This window comes from Doryrhamphus excisus, linkage group LG1 (genome assembly GCF_037039965.1).
Source record: "Doryrhamphus excisus strain RoL-2023G ecotype Guam linkage group LG1, RoL_Dexc_Guam_v1.1, whole genome shotgun sequence".
Taxonomy (NCBI): domain Eukaryota; kingdom Metazoa; phylum Chordata; class Actinopteri; order Syngnathiformes; family Syngnathidae; genus Doryrhamphus; species Doryrhamphus excisus.
The window spans coordinates 4,540,976-4,560,297 of NC_136357.1; the positions used below are offsets into that span (position 1 = coordinate 4,540,976).

Below are 19,322 nucleotides of genomic sequence, written 5' to 3' on the forward strand. Positions count from 1 at the left end.
TGTGCTGGCCAGATGGCTTCGACACAGGTTCTTTTTTTTCTTCGGGGGTCTCAAAGGGATAAGATGCAGTGCAAAATGACGAGGACGGCATTTTGTAGGTGCTTGGTGTTACCGTGTTGCAGAACGTAAAGCAAAAATGTGATTAGCTTTCCAACATTGGCTTCATTCAGCACTTCCCACTTGACTTTTAACACGTAATCGCAGCAGGGAACTGTTTGGGTGTATTTGCAACACAGAGAGGGAACGTGGATGCAGTCCTTATATGGTCGTGTAGTTTGGTTTAGTGCCTTTGCCACTCGGAATGAATCACAGAGCTGTTACATCACAGCTACGGCAGACGGTATGGATCATTTATACTCCATTGGAACATTGCACTTCCGTTCCAAGAGACCGAGAGAGGCAGTGTGTGTGTTTGGGGGAGAGGAGCAATGATGGAAAACACACGTGAACACAAACACTGATGCCCTACTTTTCAGCAACATTGAGATATAAGTCCTATCATGCAGCGGGGGAATTGAGATGCAATATATGTTGGTATAAAGAGGCAGTATTAATAGTAAGTAACAATAAACAGCTTTTATTTAATCATTATTCATTTATTATGTTTTAATTTACTTAAAGGATGGGGAGTAAAAAGAGGATCGAGACCCTACAACAAGTGGCTAGAATTTGATGAATCTGTTGAGCTACAATAACATTTAGCTTAGCAACAGTTCTGTGATTCATCACCTTAACATGGCGGACGCCCACCGACGCAGGCTGAACATAGCAAAGGTTCCTTGCATGCAAAGTGAAACATTTAGATATATTTTTAATCGTTGATTGACAAATAGGCTGCACGGTGAATGAGTGGTTAGCGCGTAGGCCTCACAGCTCAGAGACCCGACTTCGATTCCACAACTCTCAATTTTTGATTCCAATATCAAATACCAATATGTGGCACATCACATATATTTCTTAATGTTTTTCCGTTATGCAAATTTGTATCTGCTGGAACGGAGCAGGAGGGGATAGAAAAGAATAAAATATAAAAAATATAAAACAGACGGGGGAGTGTGGGTACAACAAGGGGATAAAATACAAAGAGGCTCCAGCCCCCCCCCCCCCTCGTGAGGATAAATGGTAGAAAATGAATGAATGAATGAAAGGATTCCAACATCAGAGTGGAATAAAACATATGTAGAATGATAACTTATCTATTTATCAGTGCTTATGTCAATGTTTTTGCCGATAACTGATATTGTCCAACTCTCAATGTTTGATTCCAATATCAAATACCAATATGTGTCACATCACATATATTTCTTGATGTTTTTCCGTTATGCAAATTTGTATCGGCTGGAACGGAGCAGGAGGGGATAGAAAAGAAGAAAATATAAAACAGATGGGAGAGTGTGGGGAGTGTGTGGGTGTGAGGATCAGCGGAAGAAAATGAATGAATGAATGAAAGGGAAGGATTCCAACATCAGAGTGGAATAAAACATATATAGGATGATAACTTATTTATTTATCAGTGCTTATGTCAATGTTTTTTGCCGATAACTGATATTGTCCAACTATCAAATATCAACTATCAAATACCAATATGTGTCACATCACATATATTTCTTGATGTTTTTCCGTTATGCAAATTTGTATTGGCTGGAACGGAGCAGGAGGGGATAGAAAAGAAGAAAATATAAAACAGACGGGGGAGTGTGGGGACAACAAAGAGTACCCTGCCTCTCGCCTGAAGACAGCTGGGATAGGCTCCAGCACGCCCGCGACCCTCGTGAGGATAAGCGGTAGAAAATGAATGAATGAATATTGAAATATATTGACTGAATGTTTTCGTCTGTCTCCAGGCACATTCCAGGGCCAGTGGGTCGGTGGGATGCGACACGGCTACGGCGTTCGCCAAAGCGTCCCGTACGGCATGGCGGCCGTTATTCGCTCCCCTCTCCGTACCTCCATCAACTCCCTCCGCTCCAGTTCGGAACACAGCAATGGTACAGCTCTCCTCGACAGGACCAGTGCGGTTGTTCCTGTTCCTCCCCCGGTTCCTGGCACTCTGTCCACCAGCCTGTCCATGTGCAGCACTGGAAGCAGCGGCAGCAGTCCTGCCGTGTCTCGAGGAGGTTTCGTACTGACGGCACACAGTGAAGCTGAGCTTCTGAAGGGAAAGAGGAAGAGTGGACTTTTCAGGAGGTCCATTCTGTCCGGGCTTAAGCTGAGGAAATCTGAGTCCAGGAGCTCTCTGGCCTCCCAGAGGTCTAAACAGAGCTCATTTCGGAGCGAGGCAGGGATGAGTACCGTGTCTTCAGCTGCATCTGACATCAACTCCACTATCAGGTAAGATGTTTTGATTGTAATGAAAGCTGATTATTGAGAACAAAATGAATAACCTTCTTTTTGAAACTATCAATAAGCCAGGTAAATAATGTTAATATGAAATTATATTCCTGCCTTCCTGCCTTCGATGGACTTTGTATCCTGTGCAGAGTCCTGGACTCTTAACACATGAAACAGGAGTAAAAGAGCTAAAATCGTTAAATGCTAACAGTTAGCATGGTGGCACCTAGCAAGATAGCATTAAGTTGCGAAATGCCAAGGCAGTTCTATAGAGTCCGTACACCATGCCATGTGTGGATTTTCATTTAGATATGCATAAAAAACTAAAAATGCTAACATGCTAACAGTTAGCATGGTAGCATCTGGCAAGAAAGCACCAAGTCCCAAAACAAAATGAGTGTGAATGGTTGCCTTTTTGTGACACCATTGTGGTCCATTCAGGGTATTGAGGTTTAGTAACCTTCTTTCAAACTATCAATAAGCCAGGTGAATAAGATAATGTTAATATGAAATTATATTTGGTTTCCTGCCTTCGATGGACTTTGTATCCTGTGCAGAGTCCTGGACTCTAACACTTGGATTGACCTGTGGTAAATGTCATTGAACTATGACATTAACAATGACATTATCATCCAATCACAAGCATGCAATTAATGCTCGTCATCGCCATTATCTCTCTCTAACATTAACTCTAAGGAGTCTTTGACCTTGAAGATTGCAGAAAATGCAGGCGCAGCATGATGGCGCACCATGGAGACGCAGCCACGCAGACATTTTCTTTCAAGTTGCGGCAAAAGTGCAGATTTCAAACTGCTTTCAAGTCTTTAAATGATGAAAATCGGTGAAGTAAAACCAGATTTATGATCAATAGCGTTCAACGTCCTCACGTTATTTGTCATTTTGAAGTGATTCCCGTGTCATATAGGTCTTGTAACAAGAGTAAAAGAGCTAAAATTGTTAAATGCTAACAGTTAGCATGGTGGCACCTAGCAAGATAGCATTAAGTCGCAAAGTGCCAAGGCAGTTCCATAGAGTCCATACACCATGGCATGTGTGTATTTCCATTTAGATGTGCATAAAAAACTAAAAATGCTAACATGCTAACAGTTAGCATGGTGGCACTTAGCAAGATAGCATTAAGTCGCGAAGTGCCAAGGCAGTTCCATAGAGTCCATACACCATGCCATGTGTGGATTTTCATTTAGATATGCATAAAAAACAAAAAATGCTAACATGCTAACAGTTAGCATGCTAGCACAAAAGTGCTGAGAAATCATTCCTACATCACGCTATGTATATACATATAGGCCTTGAAACAGGAGTAAAAGATCCAAAATTGTTAAATGCTAACAGTTACAATGGTGGCACCTAGCAAGATAGCATTAAGTCGCGAAGTGCCAAGGCAGTTCCATAGAGTCCGTACACCATGCCATGTGTGGATTTTCATTTAGATATGCATAAAAAACTGAAAATGCGAACATGCTAACAGTTAGCATGCTAGCACAAAAGTGCTGAGAAATCATTCCTACATCACACCATGTATATACATATAGGCCTTGAAACAGGAGTAAAAGAGCTAAAATCGTTAAATGCTGACAGTTAGCATGGTGGCACTTAGCAAGATAGCATTAAGTCGCGAAGTTCCATAGAGTCCGTACACTATGCCATGTGTGGATTTTCATTTAGATATGCATAAAAAACTAAAAATGCTAACATGCTAACAGTTAGCATGGTGTCACTTAGCAAGATAGCATTAAGTTGCGAAGTGCCAAGGCAGTTCCATAGAGTCCGTACACCATGCCATGTGTGGATTTTTATTTAGATTTGCATAAAAAACAAAAAATGCTAACAGTTAGCATGGTAGCATCTGGCAAGAAAGCACCAAGTCCCAAAACAAAATGAGTGTGAATGGTTGCCTTTTTGTGACACCCTTGTGGTCCATTCAGGGTATTGAGGTTTAGTGACTCCTCATGCTGCTAAACAGATAAAGGCTAGATTTGCATTCGGAAAGTTCTAATTGTACTCTCCAAATTCCAGGTATGCAGGATTGGGGTGGTTTATTTTAAAGGCACTAAGCAGACCTACAAACACTGTTTGCTCACCACGACTGTCAGCAGCGCTTAACCTGTTTGTCGGCTGATTGGCTGATAGCAGATTATCAGGTCAGATTTGTTATCGGCAAGGCTGATTAGGCCAGAAACTTTGCAACTTATGCTTTTTAACACTGTTAAACACCGATGACGATGGACGAAAATGGCTCCTTGGGCTGCAATTTGGACACCCCTGTGTTAGAGGCTAACTGCGTTTTATCTATGCTTTTTTATATATATATATACTGACATTCAATAGAAACATTGAGGTAGAAATGTATGCATATTTCTACTTGTAGGGGGGTTGTAATTCTATCTTGGGGATTTATTGTTGACTTAGCGCTCGGGTAGTTGAGAAGCTAATGATGAGTTGTCATGTTGTCATGGTTCATTGTGCATGGGTTGGTCATTGTGGAATATAATGGTTTTTTTTAGGATTGGTTTTAGTTTTGGAGGCTCTAAAAGCCCCAAAAAAGGCAAGTATTGTTAGTCCGGTGAACGGCATCATGCCACATCTATCTGGTCACACACCCGCACGACCGGGTTTGCCATGTCAGTCATACAGCACGGGAAACACTCGGCACCAACAACACCCGGATCAGTAGTCCCACTGTGCATTGACCCGGTATTGACTTTGAAATTATTACTGAAATGCAATAGTAATGGTTTTATTTCATTTGAACATGCATCAGATTACAATTGAATGCATCACATAATCAGTTCACAGTTCCACATGTCCAAAAGGAGTAGGAAGAAGCATATTAAATTCTACCCCTCCATCTGGTACTTCAGTACAATCAGTAACTGTTATATTTGTTCACTTCCTGCTTTCCTAATAAGGGAAATTATAATTATTAATAATAATAATAATAAAATAAAAAATATATAAATTAAAAAAACATTTTTTATATTTTTTTATTTTTTAATATTTAAATTTAAATTTAATTTTTTTGATTTTATTTTTATTTTATTTTTACCATAGTAAGTGTCAATATAGTGATATATATAGCACATCATGACTGGTTCAAGACTCTTCATCCTTGTATTTAGCAAACATCAACTGCTTGTATTGTTTCTTGAATTGGCTCATCGTTGTGCATTGTTTGAGGGTCTTACTCAATCCATTCCATAGTTTGATTCCACATACTGAAATGCTATGGCTTTTTAACGTAGACTTAGTATTTAAGTGTTTCAAATTTCTGCTGAAATGTGAAAAAAATACAAAAGTATTTTTGTTTCTGTATACCAATATCTTAAAGATATCATCATATGAGGAAAATATAGTTTAGGGCTTCAAAATAAAAATATGGTCTTAAAGTTTCTGTTGACTGTCAGTGTAAAAAAAATTAAAGCAAAACAAACAATGCTAACCTTGCTGGAAAAGAGTGAAAATAGAAATATAACCAGCTGAAGTATGCGTTTATTCTGTGTGTTTATTGCTGAATAAACACACTAATTAATGCAACCTTTCCAGCCTTGGAGATGCAGATGCAGAGTTGGCAGTGGCCGATGATGACGTGGACGCCACGGCTACAGAGACTTACTGTGGCGAGTGGAAGAACGACAAGAGGACAGGATTCGGAGTGAGCCGGAGGTCCGATGGGCTGCAGTATGAGGGGGAGTGGCTAAGCAACAAACGCCACGGCTACGGCTGCACCGCTTTCCCTGACGGTACGAAAGAGGAAGGGAAGTACAAGCAGAACATCCTTGTGAGTGGAAAGAGGAAGAACCTTATCCCACTCCGAGCCAGTAAGATCAGAGAAAAGGTGGACCGAGCTGTGGAGGGAGCGCAGAAGACAGCGGATATCGCACGGCAAAAAGCTGAAATCGCTCTGTCCAGGTAGTCACTACTCTTCTTGGGGTCGGGGGTCGTGGGTAACTGTTTGTGTTGTTCTCGTTCAGATGGGATGCACACATTATGTATCTGCACAACCGGAAAAGTTTAAATTGGAAAAGATAGAACCAGGAATGATGAGACCTAACATAATCCACGTTTACATGAGGAGTTTTTCTCTTTCCGAATGACCTTTCCGAAAGCAATGGTATACATGGAAAGGAATATTCCAATCGCGTGTCTACATGCGCCGCTATAATCAACCAGAATACTCAATGGGGCATGCCCAGTAAAGCGTAAACACCAACATCATGTGATACCGACTTCCTGGAGTTTTTCTTTACTTGTTGGAATAACTCCGTCCATCCATCCATCCATTTTCCTCCGCTTATCCGGGTCGCGGGGGCAGGAGTCTTAGTAGGGAAGCCCAGACTTCCAGGTCCCCGGCCACCTCTTCCAGCTCCACCGGGAGGACACCAAGGCGTTCCCAGGCCAGCTGTGAGACATGGTCCCTCCAGCGTGTCCTAGGTCTGCCCCCGGGGCCTTTTCCCGGCTGGGCATGCCCGGAACACCTCACCAGGGAGGCGTTTGGGAGGCATCCGGACTAGATGCCCGACTCCTCTCAAGTTTTTCCTTCATCCAGTCTTGAAATTTAGTTTGAATCAAAAACAAACTTTCCGCAACATTCCAGTGCCGATTGCTCGCCTCCATTTTTTTTAAATCGAAGAACGTCTCGAGCTGCGTGTTACGTCATATCTCAGCATTCGCTGAAAGAACGCACCCAAGAACAGGAAAAGATAAAGTTCAATCTTGCTAATATTTTATAATTAAGCTCGGCATGTTTTATATAGATATGTATTTTCTTTTTTTAATAAAACTGGACTTGTGAATGGCGTATAGAAGGGTTTAGATTCTGTTCCACAGATGGCGCTAATGCACACGAAAGCTGTTTGCTAACCGCCAATAAACAACAGAAGAAGAAAAACACCACAAAGAAGAACGCAGTCTGACAACTTTCCGATTGAGCGGAATGACAAGATACCTCAATCGGATTGGGGAAAGGAATATTCCACCCTTGGGAATTCTATTTTATATTCATTCGGATTGGCACTTTTCTTTCGGAATGAGGTGTATACAAAGGTTACATTCTTTCCGTTTGAGCAAATAACCCGAATGGAATTGGAATATTTGTGTCCATGTATACGCTGTGGTGGATCATTTTGTTTGACCAAAATCAGGTCAATGCGAGATTCCATTGGTCTTCGTTGTAAAAACAGAGGCTATCTAACCAATGCATTGGCTGGGAATCGAACCCAGGTCAACTGCTTGGAAGGCAGCTATGCTAGCCACTATACCACCAATGCTGTGATGGATCATTCTGATTGACCAAAATTTCAGGTCAATGAGAGATTCCATTGGTCTTTGTTGTAAAAACCAGGGAGGATATCTAACCGCTGCATTGGCTCGGAATCGAACCCAGGTCAACTGCTTGGAAGGCAGCTATGCTAAACACTATACCACCAATGCTGTGATGGATCATTTTGATTGACCAAAATTTCAGGTCAATGAGAGATTCCATTGGTCTTTGTTGTAAAAACCAGGTAGGATATCTAACTGCTGTATTGGCTGGGAATTGAACCCAGGTCAACTGCTTGGAAGGCAGCTATGCTAAACACTATACCGCCAATGCTGTTATGGATCATTTTGATTGACCAAAATTTCAGGTCAATGAGAGATTCCATTGGTCTTTGTTGTAAAAACCAGGTAGGATATCTAACTGCTGTATTGGCTGGGAATTGAACACAGGTCAACTGCTTGGAAGGCAGCTATGCTAAACACTATACAGCCAATGCTGTTATGGATCATTTTGATTGACCAAAATTTCAGGTCAATGAGAGATTCCATTGGTCTTTGTTGTAAAAACCAGGTAGGATATCTAACTGCTGCATTGGCTGGGAATTGAACCCAGGTCAACTGCTTGGAAGGCAGCTATGCTAAACACTATACCGCCAATGCTGTTATGGATCATTTTGATTGACCAAAATTTCAGGTCAATGAGAGATTCCATTGGTCTTTGTTGTAAAAACCAGGGAGGTTTTTTCCTAGTACTCCGGTTTCCTCCCACATTCCAAAAACATGCTAGGTTAATTAGCGACTCCAAATTGTCCATAGGTATGAATGTGAGTGTGAATGGTTGTTTGTCTATATGTGCCCTGTGATTGGCTGGCCACCAGTACAGGGTGTACCCCTCATATCACCCAAAGACAGCTGGGATAGGCTCCAGCACCCCCACGACCCTCGTGAGGAAAAGCGGTAGAAAATGAATGAATGAATGAATGAATGGAATATCAAAATACTGCGATAAAAGAGGGACGGCTGTAGTCGAAGTACTGCCTGTTTTGAACCAGACGGAATATGTCTGTCCTCTTATATCAATCTCCATGTAGTTACAAAATGAAAATGTTTTTAAAAAGTTGAAACGAGTAAGCAGTAAGAACTCTGTAACCTGGTTCTTCAGAACCGGGAACAAGACCCTGCAGATGAAATGATTATTAATGCATATCTGTGATATTAATATGGATAGTCATATGAATACTAATGCATATTCCCAGTTAATTATTTCTGACATGAAACGACATTAACGTTTGTAGCTTTGATCACACGTCAAGACCTCTGCTGGTGTTCTTCCAAACAATCGATTCTCCTTTCTCTTCGACCGAGTCATCACAATCTTTAGCGACTCCAGATGGTGACTTGACTCTCCTTGACTTGGTGTTTGACTCCTACTACTGTATAACCTTTCTAATCCCACTTCCACTTTAACAGTAATCCTGTTCCTAATCTGACAGTGATTAATTAATAAATTAATTCCGACAAACGGATCCGACTCTAGGGCAAGCCAGCACGACAATCAGGACATTTGTTTTCCTTATTCAATGGTTTGTTTACATTTAATGTACCATATTGAGACCATATTTCCTGTGTATCGGGTGTCGATGGTGTCTTTCATTGACGAGGTTTCTGTCTACACTTTTTTTTCATTCATTCATATTCTACCGCTTTTCCTCACAAGGGTCGCGGGGGGGTGCTGGAGGCTATCCCAGCTGTCTTTGGACGAGAGACGGGGTACACCCTGGACTGGTCGCCAGCCAATCACAGGGCACATATAGACAAACAACCATTCACACTCACATTCATACCTATGGACAATTTGGAGTCGCTAATTAACCTAGCATGTTTTTGGAATGTGAGAGGAAACCGGAATACCCGGAGAAAACCCACAGGGAGAACATGCGAACTCCACACAGAGTTGCCCGAACGGGGAATCGAACCTGAGTCTCTGAGCAGTGTGGCCTGCGCACTAACCACTCCTACACCATGCAGCCATGTTGTTATTTGCAGCATGTTTTTGGAATGTGGGAGGAAACCGGAGTACCCGGACAAAACCCACAGAGATGGCCGAGGGTGGAATTGAACCCTGGTCTCCTAGCTGTGAGGTCTACACGCTAACCACTCGACCGCCGTTGTCATCAGTTTGTCATTTAGACAGCCTAGTGGGCTTGACTAGTACTAGTATTAGTATTCTAATTAATTTATTTCACTAATTATAATGTAAAACTGCACATTTTACAGTAGCCTTTTATTGTGGCCAGTCAAAATCTGCTATAAGAACATTGCATGGTTTGATATACATACTGTGATCATGCATTAACACGTCCACTGATAATAACATGTAATAGTTGCAGTATATTGTTATATTTTGATGATTTAAAACACTCCTGAAACTTCTTTTAGAGAGTACATTGATACAAATACTTATGCTAGTTCCATCAGCAACAATACTTGCGATGTCCGTTCTCATTGGGATGGCTGTATCTTCCAGCACAAGACTTAAGAATGAATTGGATTTATTAAATAAGTTAGTGTTGTAGTTTTCCTGGTATGTAAGCAAGTACTTTGTTTTCCATCAATTGTCACTTACCCAGCCAAAGAATATGGTGAGTTAGTAGTGACTGTAGTACCATATGACTTTGAGTTTGAGGTTAGAATTGCTTTCTGATTAGCAGTTGACCTTGGAACAGATCGATACTGTAGTACCGTGTTATACACATTGATGCCATGTTCAATAACTGCACAGTATAGTATATGTACATGTAGCTGAAAAGGGAGATACAAATCATTGTGTTTACATGGATTCAGTAATTGATGCTGTTACTTGTACGTACTTGCTACATTGAAGAAGATATTGGGATAAAAAAGTACTTTAAGTGATCCTTATTAACGTACTTGTTTACAAAGCGAATACTCGTGCTGAACATATCTGGGCTTGTAGAATGTACAAGCAAGGAAATACATGAGCTGAATTAGTAACGAGTCAATCCTATTAGTCGTGACTCCTCTGTTAAGGGCACTTCTAAACCGATCCGAAGAAAAAAAGGGAACCAATCTAACCTTGATACATGTATCCTCTCTTTACACTGTTTATCGCTAATTGCTGAATTAAGGAGGTAAAACACAGAAGTGGAAGTACCCTGCCACCTCAATTCTGATCTTATTATGATTCAAACATTTGATTCCATTAGTGATTATCGTCAGAGAACTATAATCTTATGAATATTTGAATATTTCATTCAACCATGTAAAACAAAATATCAACAAAATAAGACAATTATTCCATTTTATTACATACAGTTCTGGAGCAAAAAAAAAATAAAGCCAATAATGCAAATGAGTAAACAAATATAAAAACTACTATGAGCTCTCATTGTACTGCTTCAGACCCCCTCCTGTGGCCAACTAATCATTACCTTAGTTGGTTTATTGCAGGTTTGAATCATCTCACAACAGGCACAAATCCCTAATAAAATGATGGGCTACTCTTGCAGCAGTAATGAAACTCAATTCTGAACCCCCAACATTATTTCCTGTCTGCCGCTGACTCTTGGTCCCCTAGGGAACACATTTATAGCAACACAGTCTTAGAAAAGCTTCCTCTCACATTCCAAAAACATGCTAGGTTAATTAGCGACTCCAAATTGTCCATAGGTATGAATGTGAGTGTGAATGGTTGTTTGTCTACATGTGCCCTGTGATTGGCTGGCCACCAGTCCAGGGTGTACCCCACCAAGACAGCTGGGATAGGCTCCAGCACCCCCGCGACCCTTGTGAGGAAAAGCGGTAGAAAATGAATGAATGAATGGATTGGATCTGCTATATTTGGTGCTACAAGTGTAAAGACTATAGGGGTGTTATTTCATGTCTAGAGGGCTCTAATAATTCTTCATTCTTCATTCTTTCTCGACCGCTTTTCCTCATGAGGGTCGCAGGTGGTGCTGGAGCCTATCCCAGCTGTCTTTGGGCGGGAGACGGGGTACACCCTGGACTGGTGGCCAGCCAATCACAGGGCACGTATAGACAAACAACCATTCACACTCACATTCATACCTATGGACAATTTGGAGTCGCTAATTAACCTAGCATGTTTTTGGAATGTGGGAGGAAACCGGAGAAAACCCATGCATGCAGCCCAGGGTGTACTCTCGCGCAGAATCAGCTAATGGATCACAAGACAGCTGGGATAGGCTCCAGCACCCCAGTGACCTTCGTGAGGATAAGTGGTAGAAAATGAATGAATGAATAAAAAATAACAACATGGCTGCGCAGTGTGCGAGTGGTTAGCGCGCAGGCCACACAGCTCAGAGACTCAGGTTAGATTCCCCGCTCGGGCATCTCTGTGTGGAGTTTGCATGTTCTCCCCGTGGGTTTTCCCCAGGTATTCCGGTTTCCTCCCACATTCCAAAAAACATGCTAGGTTAATTAGCGACTCCAAATTGTCCATAGGTATGAATGTGAGTGTGAATGGTTGTTTGTCTACATGTGCCCTGTGATTGGCTGGCGACCAGTCCAGGGTGTACTCTCGCCCAGAATCAGCTAATGGATCCCAAGACAGCTGGGATAGGCTCCAGCACCCCAGTGACCTTTGTGAGGATAAGTGGTAGAAAATGAATGAATGAATAAAAAATAACAACATGGCTGCGCAGTGTGCGAGTGGTTAGCGCTCAGGCCACACAGCTCAGAGACTCAGGTTCAATTCCCTGCTCGGGCATCTCTGTGTGGTTGTTTGTCTATATGTGTCCTGTGATTGGCTGACCACCAGTCCAGGGTGTACGAAGACAGCTGGGATAGGCTCCAGCACCCCTGCGACCCTTGTGAGGATAAGCGGTAGAAAATGAATGAATGAATATTATGTAGTTTCTTTAATGCCGGGTCAGAGGTCATGATCTAATTCAATAGGAGTCTATTTCTTCTCTAAAGGGGGCTTTCTGTGAGGGAGGGGGTACCAGATAAACACCTCATTTAGTCACAGAGCCTCACACACACACACACACACACATAACACACCTCATGGTATTGCATTCGGATGAATGAATCATCTTCCTCCTCATCATCATCTCACAGTAATGCCATAAATGATGGATAAGCTCCTCTCTCTCTTTCCTGTGAAGAAGACAATCTTCTCCATCTGCTTGTATTTGTCTTCCCAGACATCCTATATCTCATCCTATATCTCTCTCAGCCGTTCCTGCTCACGGTGTCTCCTTAAGGTGCCCCCATGAAGAATTAGCGCCGGAGCCAAGTTCCTTTCATAGAACTGCTTGTCTCATTTGAAAGAGCAAGCATCGTCGTATAACATCGTAATGAAGAGACTTTGTCCAATAAAGTCATAAAAAAGAATTGTTCTTGCTCCTCCTCACCTCCTCTTACTTAAACTCTGGAGTCGTTGGTGCAATACTGTAATTAAGCTGTTGCACTAATGGTAATCATTCACTGATGTTTCGTCTTCCTCTTTTCAAAGACACCTCTTTATCTCTCCTTTCTCACCTACTTTCCTCCTCTCATCATCATCATCATCATCGCTGATCTATCTTTCCTTTGTCTGCTCTGTGGGGGGGGGGTCATGTTGTATAATGGATCCTCCATGCAGACCCCTTTCTATCCAGGAAGTTCATACATAGATGAGATGAGGTACGGGAACTTAGAGAGAAAAGAATGAGGAAGTAGTATATCAAGGTGGTAATGGTATTGATTTAATTCAGTGGTTCCCAAAGTGAGGTACGTGTACCCCCAAGGGTACGAGAAACAGCTGTGAAAATGTGGCGATTCACCCAAAAAATGAGGCCTTATTATTGGTTGTATATATTTCTGTATTTCAGATATTATAAAAAAGGGGGGTGCAGCACGGCGGTCTAGTGGTTAGCGCGCAGAACTCACAGCTAGGAGACCCGAGTTCAATTCAATTCTGTGTGGAGTTTGCATGTTCTCCCCGTGCATGCGTGAGTTTTTTCCAGGTACTCCGGTTTCCTCCCACATTCCAAAAACATGCTAGGTTAATTAGCGACTCCAAATTGTCCATAGGTATGAATGTGAGTGTGAATGGTTGTTTGTCTATATGTGCCCTGTGATTGGCTGGCCACCAGTCCAGGGTGTACCCCGCCTCTCGCCCGCAGACAGCTGGGATAGGCTCCAGCACCCCCTCGACCCTCGTGAGGAAAAAGCGGTAGAAAATGAATGAATGAATAAAAAAAGGGGGTTGTGGTTCTTTAAAAGTTGGGACACCATGGGAAGATTCCAGTGGACGTTTAATACTCAATAATCGGGATCAAAACTAGCAAATTTCACTGCTTTCAGTGCTGCTTCAGCTTTTTTCTAAAATGGTGCATTCAGGTGCATCACATAACTCCTGGGATGCAAGTTGCCGCTGCATTCAGGGACACTTGTAAATCACAGCAAATGCAGCCTAAAGTTGGTGATATTTACAAAAGCAAGCACTTGTTGCTCATACAACAATCAGACAATGTTGGATTGAAATGGGGCTGCACGGTGGTTAGCACGCAGGCCTCACAGCCAGGAGACCCGAGTTCAATTCCACCCTCGGCCATCTCTGTGTGGAGTGTGAATGGTTGTTTGTCTATATGTGCCCTGTGATTGGCTAGCGCCCGGTCCAGGGTGTACCCCGCCTCTCGCTCGAAGACAGCTGGGATAGGCTCCAGCACCCCCCCACGACCCTCGTGAGGATAAGCGGTAGAAAATGAATTAAATGAATTTTAAGAAAAGTAGAACAAAAAATATGACTGGCCGAACATTCATTCATTTTGTACCGCGGGAGTGCTGGAGCCTATCCCAGCTGTCTTCGGGCGAGAGGCGGTGGTACACCCTGGACTGGTGGCCAGCCAATCACAGGGCACATATAGACAAACAACCATTCACACTCACATTCATACCTATGGACAATTTGGAGTCGCTAATTAACCTAGCATGTTTTTGGAATGTGGGAGGAAACCGGAGTACCCGGAGAAAACCCACGCATGCACGGGGAGAACATGCAAACTCCACACAGAGATGGCCGAGGGTGGAATCAAACTGAGGTTTTGTTTAACCTCTTGACTTGTTTGTACCCCACCGCCACAGTAATGACTACAGGTGGTTTATTTCATACGTGTCCATTTCTTAACTCACCTGCTTTCCACACGCCACTTGTGTTCTCATCACCATGTATCTCCCACAGCTACATCCACTCATGGGCAGATTGCTGTCTGAGTCAGTGCGGATCATTGCCAACATGAGCGTTTATCTTGACAGCCCGCCATCCGCCTTCTCTCTGTCGCCATTAACCTGCCTCCCCCCTCCTCTTCATCGTCTACTCGAAGTTTATTCATCAACTCTGCTTCCCCCCCGACACCTGAATCTGATTTCTTCACTGTATTTTATTTTATGCGCCATCTTTATTACCATGAGAAGATGTTCAGATGTTGAACTGAACCTTAAGCACGTGATGTTCCTGAATGTAAAGTAGGTTCCAAAGCATCCCATACTGGGATTGGCAAATCAAAGGAAATACATTTGGAATAGGTGCAGATTGTGCAAACTCTAAAACGTTTTCTGTGCAAGTTATTGTGTGTAGCTGCTCTATAGGAGACCACAACTCAATACAAAGGGTTGAAAAATTAGCATAATAGGTCCCCTTGAAACAACATTAGTATTAGTATAATTAATAATTAGTATATTATTAATATTATATATTATATAATAATATTAACATTAATATATATTAATTAATATTACATATTATTATTATATGTTAATATTAGTATTAGTATTAAAATTTGGCTCGCTACAAAACAGGAACCCATAAACTGAAAGTGACTGAAAAGTCAAAATCAATGTGATTCATGATGCAAATTCAAATGTGGGCACACGTGGCAATAAAAAATAAAAAAATAAAAAATAAAAAAAAATAAAAAATAAAAAATAAAAAAATAAAAAATAAAAAATAAAAAATAAAAAATAAAAAATAAAAAATAAAAAATAAAAAATAAATAAAAAATAAAAAATAAAAAATAAAATTAAAAAAACCTTCAACTATATTAGGAAAGCAGGAAGTGAACAAATGTAACAGTTACTGATTGTAAAAGTACCAGATGGAGGGGTAAGATTTAATAAGCTTTGCTTCTTCCTACTCCTTTTGGACATGTGGAACTGTGAACTGATTATGTGATGCATTCAATTGTAATCTGGTGCATGTTCAAATGAAATAAAACCATTACCATTACCATATAGTCTGAAAAATACGGTAATTGGGATTCACTAGACTTCAAGTTGTGATAAGAATTTACCGTAAAGGTTACATTTCTTTTCCTGTTTGTCAGGACGGCTCACGCTCAGGGTAAAGCAGAAGCAGCAGTGGCGGCAGCTCAGAAAGCTCAAGAGGAGAGTCGCATGGCCAGACTGACTGCCAAGCAGTTCTCGCCTTCATTCCAGCACCCGGGAAATGGTAGGCGCACACACACACTCACATAAGACCTATACGTATGTACGTATGTACGTACAGTGAAGAAAATAAGTATTTGAACACCCTGCTATTTTGCTATTTCTCCCACTTAGAAATCATGGAGGGGTCTGAAATTTTCATCGTAGGTGCATGTCCACTGTGAGAGAGATAAACTAAAAAGAAAAATCCAGAAATCACAATGCATGATTTTTTAACAATTTATTTGTGTGATACAGCTGCAAATAAGTATTTGAACACCTGTGTATCATCTAGAATTCTGACCCTGAAAGACCTGTTAGTCTGCCCATTAGAAGTCCACCTGCACTCCATGTATCATCCTGAATCAGATGCACCTGTTTGAGGTCGTTAGCTGCATAAAGACACCTGTCCACCCCATACAATCAGTAAGACTTTAACTTGTAACATGGCGAAGACCAAAGAGCTGTCCAAAGACACCAGAGACAAAATTGTACACCTCCACAAGGCTGGAAAGGGCTACGGAGCAATTACCAAGCAGCTTGGTGAAAAAAGGTCCACTGTTGGAGCTATCATTAGAAAATGGAAGAAGCTAAACATGACGGTCAATCTCAATCGGAGTGGAGCCCCATGCAAGATATCACCTCGTGGGGTCTCAATGATTCTAAGAAAGGTGAGGAATCAGCCCAGAACTACACGACAGGACTTGGTCAATGACCTGAAAAGAGCTGGGACCACCGTTTCCAAGGTTACTGTAGGTAATACACTAAGACGTCATGATGTGAAATCATGCATGGCACGAAAGGTTCCCCTGCTTAAACCAGCACATGTCAAGGCCCGTCTTAAGTTTGCATATGACCATTTGGATGATACAGAGGAGTCATGGGAGAAAGTTTTATGGTCAGATGAGACCAAAATAGAACTTTTTGGTCATAATTCCAATAAGCGTGTTTGGAGGAAGAAGAATGAAGAGTACAATCCGAAGAACACCATCCCTACTGTGAAGCATGGGGGTGGTAGCATCATGCTTTGGGGGTGTTTTTCTGCACATGGGACAGGACGAGTGCACTGCATTAAAGAGAGGATGACTGGGGCCGTGTATTGTGAGATTTTGGGGAACAACCTCCTTCCCTCTGTCAGAGCATTGAAGATGGGTCGTGGCTGGGTCTTCCAACACGACAACGACCCGAAGCACACAGCCAGGAAAACCAAGGAGTGGCTCCGTAAGAAGCATATCAAGGTTCTAGCATGGCCCAGCCAGTCTCCAGACCTGAACCCAATCGAAAATCTTTGGAGGGAGCTCAAACTCCGTGTTTCTCAGCGACAGCCCAGAAACCTGACTGATCTAGAGAAGATCTGTGTGGAGGAGTGGGCCAAGATCCCTCCTGCAGTGTGTGCAAACCTGGTGAAAAACTACAGGAAACGTTTGACCTCTGTAATAGCAAACAAAGGCTACTGTACCAAATATTAACATTCATTTTCTCAGGTGTTCAAATACTTATTAGCAGCTGTATCACACAAATAAATTGTTAAAAAATCATGCATTGTGATTTCTGGATTTTTCTTTTTAGTTTATCTCTCTCACAGTGGACATGCACCTACGATGAAAATTTCAGACCCCTCCATGATTTCTAAGTGGGAGAAATAGCAAAATAGCAGGGTGTTCAAATACTTATTTTCTTCACTGTATGTACTTATGTATGTACATGTGAGTCAATTCTCTCCCTTTGTGCAGGCATGGAGGTGCAACGTCCAAAATGTCAAGTCTCCAGCGAGGTTGAGGGTGAGGGCTTGTCGAGTAGCGCTGGAACGGCGGACAGTCCTGACCTCTACGTGAAGAGCACCGGCTCAGACGACCCTTCCAACGCCACTCCGGATCTAAGTCCTCCTTCTTCCTCACCTCCGCACACACCTCCTCCCCCAATCAGACCATCCCAGCGCAGCAAAAGCGCTCGCTTCCATCGGCAGAGTGCGGTTGACCACGGAGACAGAGGGAAAGAAGGAGGAGAAAAGGCGGAGAAGGTTGGAGCTGGAGCTGGAGCGCAGACGGAAATCCAGGTGTTGATTGAGAGAGGAAGTAGAGACGGGGAAGGCGGAGGAAAAGTGGAATACATGAGGGCGAAAAGCTGGAGTGAGGAAAAGAGGAAAGGGATGTCGCACAAAGCCGGAGAAGTCATCGGCGGACAAGGAATCAGCAGGGCCAATGGACACAAACACGGCTCCTCCAATCACAAGTCTCGGGGCCACGGCTCGTCTAATCATAAACAAGCCCGAGGAGACAGATGGACAGAGACGTCCTCTTCTGTTTCTTGGACGTCTGGGCAGAGGGGGGCGCACGGCAGGGGAGGACGTCTCCTCGAGCAGGATGAAGAGAAAATTAGCAATTATGAAATGGAGATGAAGCCTTTACAGCCCAGAGACTCCACGAGCAAACCCCATGGGCACGGCGAGGAAAAGCACGGACACAATCATTCCCACGGGGAGGGGTGCTCGCACACCTTGCAGCGACAGAGGCATAAGAACCGAGAAGGGAAAGAAAGCAGGGAAGGGAAAGACCAGTTGGAGAGTGTACGACTAGGGGAGAAGATGGATTCTCGGCCTATACGACGGGACCTAACCCTCTCCCCTCCTCTGAAGTCCTCCCCCATCGCACCGGAGCAGCAGGATCACAGACTCGCACCGCGCAAAGGACACTCAGTAAGACCATCATTCACATCAACAAACACAAAAAGACAGCTGTCTTCGGGCGAGAGGCGGGGTACACCCTGGACTGGTCGCCAGCCAATCACAGGGCACATATAGACAAACAACCATTCACACTCACATTCATACCTATGGACAATTCGGAGTCGCTAATTAACCTAGCATGTTTTTGGAATGTGGGAGGAAACCGGAGTACCCGGAGAAAACCCACGCATGCACGGGGAGAACATGCAAATTCCTCACAGAGATGGCCGATAGTGGAATTGAACCCTGGTCTCCTAGCTGTGAGGTCTGCACGCTAACCACCCGACCATTGGCAATTGGCGACTCCAAATTGTCCATAGGTATGAATGTGAGTGTGAATGGTTGTTTGTCTATATGTGCCCTGTGATTGGCTGGCCACCAGTCCAGGGTGTACCCCGCCTCTCGCCTGAAGACAGCTGGGATAGGCTCCAGCACCCCCGTGACCCTCGTGAGTACTTTATTAATAAAATAAATATATATATATATATAAATATAAGTACTGTACAAATTTAGTCAACAACAAAGATAAATGGCG

At 42.8% G+C, this 19,322-nt stretch overlaps 1 protein-coding gene and 2 non-coding genes across 3 annotated transcripts in view; 1 reads left to right on the forward strand and 2 right to left on the reverse strand.

The window, feature by feature from the left end:
- The window catches only part of jph3b (junctophilin 3b), a 49,948-nt gene that overhangs the window by 23,468 nt on the left and 7,158 nt on the right, over positions 1 to 19,322 (forward strand). The window contains exons 3-6 of the mRNA XM_058075211.2: positions 1,845 to 2,331; positions 5,896 to 6,261; positions 15,963 to 16,087; positions 17,796 to 18,757. Of these exons, the coding sequence (XP_057931194.2) occupies positions 1,845 to 2,331; positions 5,896 to 6,261; positions 15,963 to 16,087; positions 17,796 to 18,757 (1,940 nt within the window). The remainder of the gene's footprint in view (positions 1 to 1,844; positions 2,332 to 5,895; positions 6,262 to 15,962; positions 16,088 to 17,795; positions 18,758 to 19,322) is intronic.
- On the reverse strand, positions 7,548 to 7,619 carry trnag-ucc (transfer RNA glycine (anticodon UCC)). The gene has a single exon. It is a non-coding gene; the product is annotated as a tRNA-Gly (tRNA).
- trnag-ucc (transfer RNA glycine (anticodon UCC)) lies at positions 8,200 to 8,271 on the reverse strand. Its single transcript has one exon. It is a non-coding gene; the product is annotated as a tRNA-Gly (tRNA).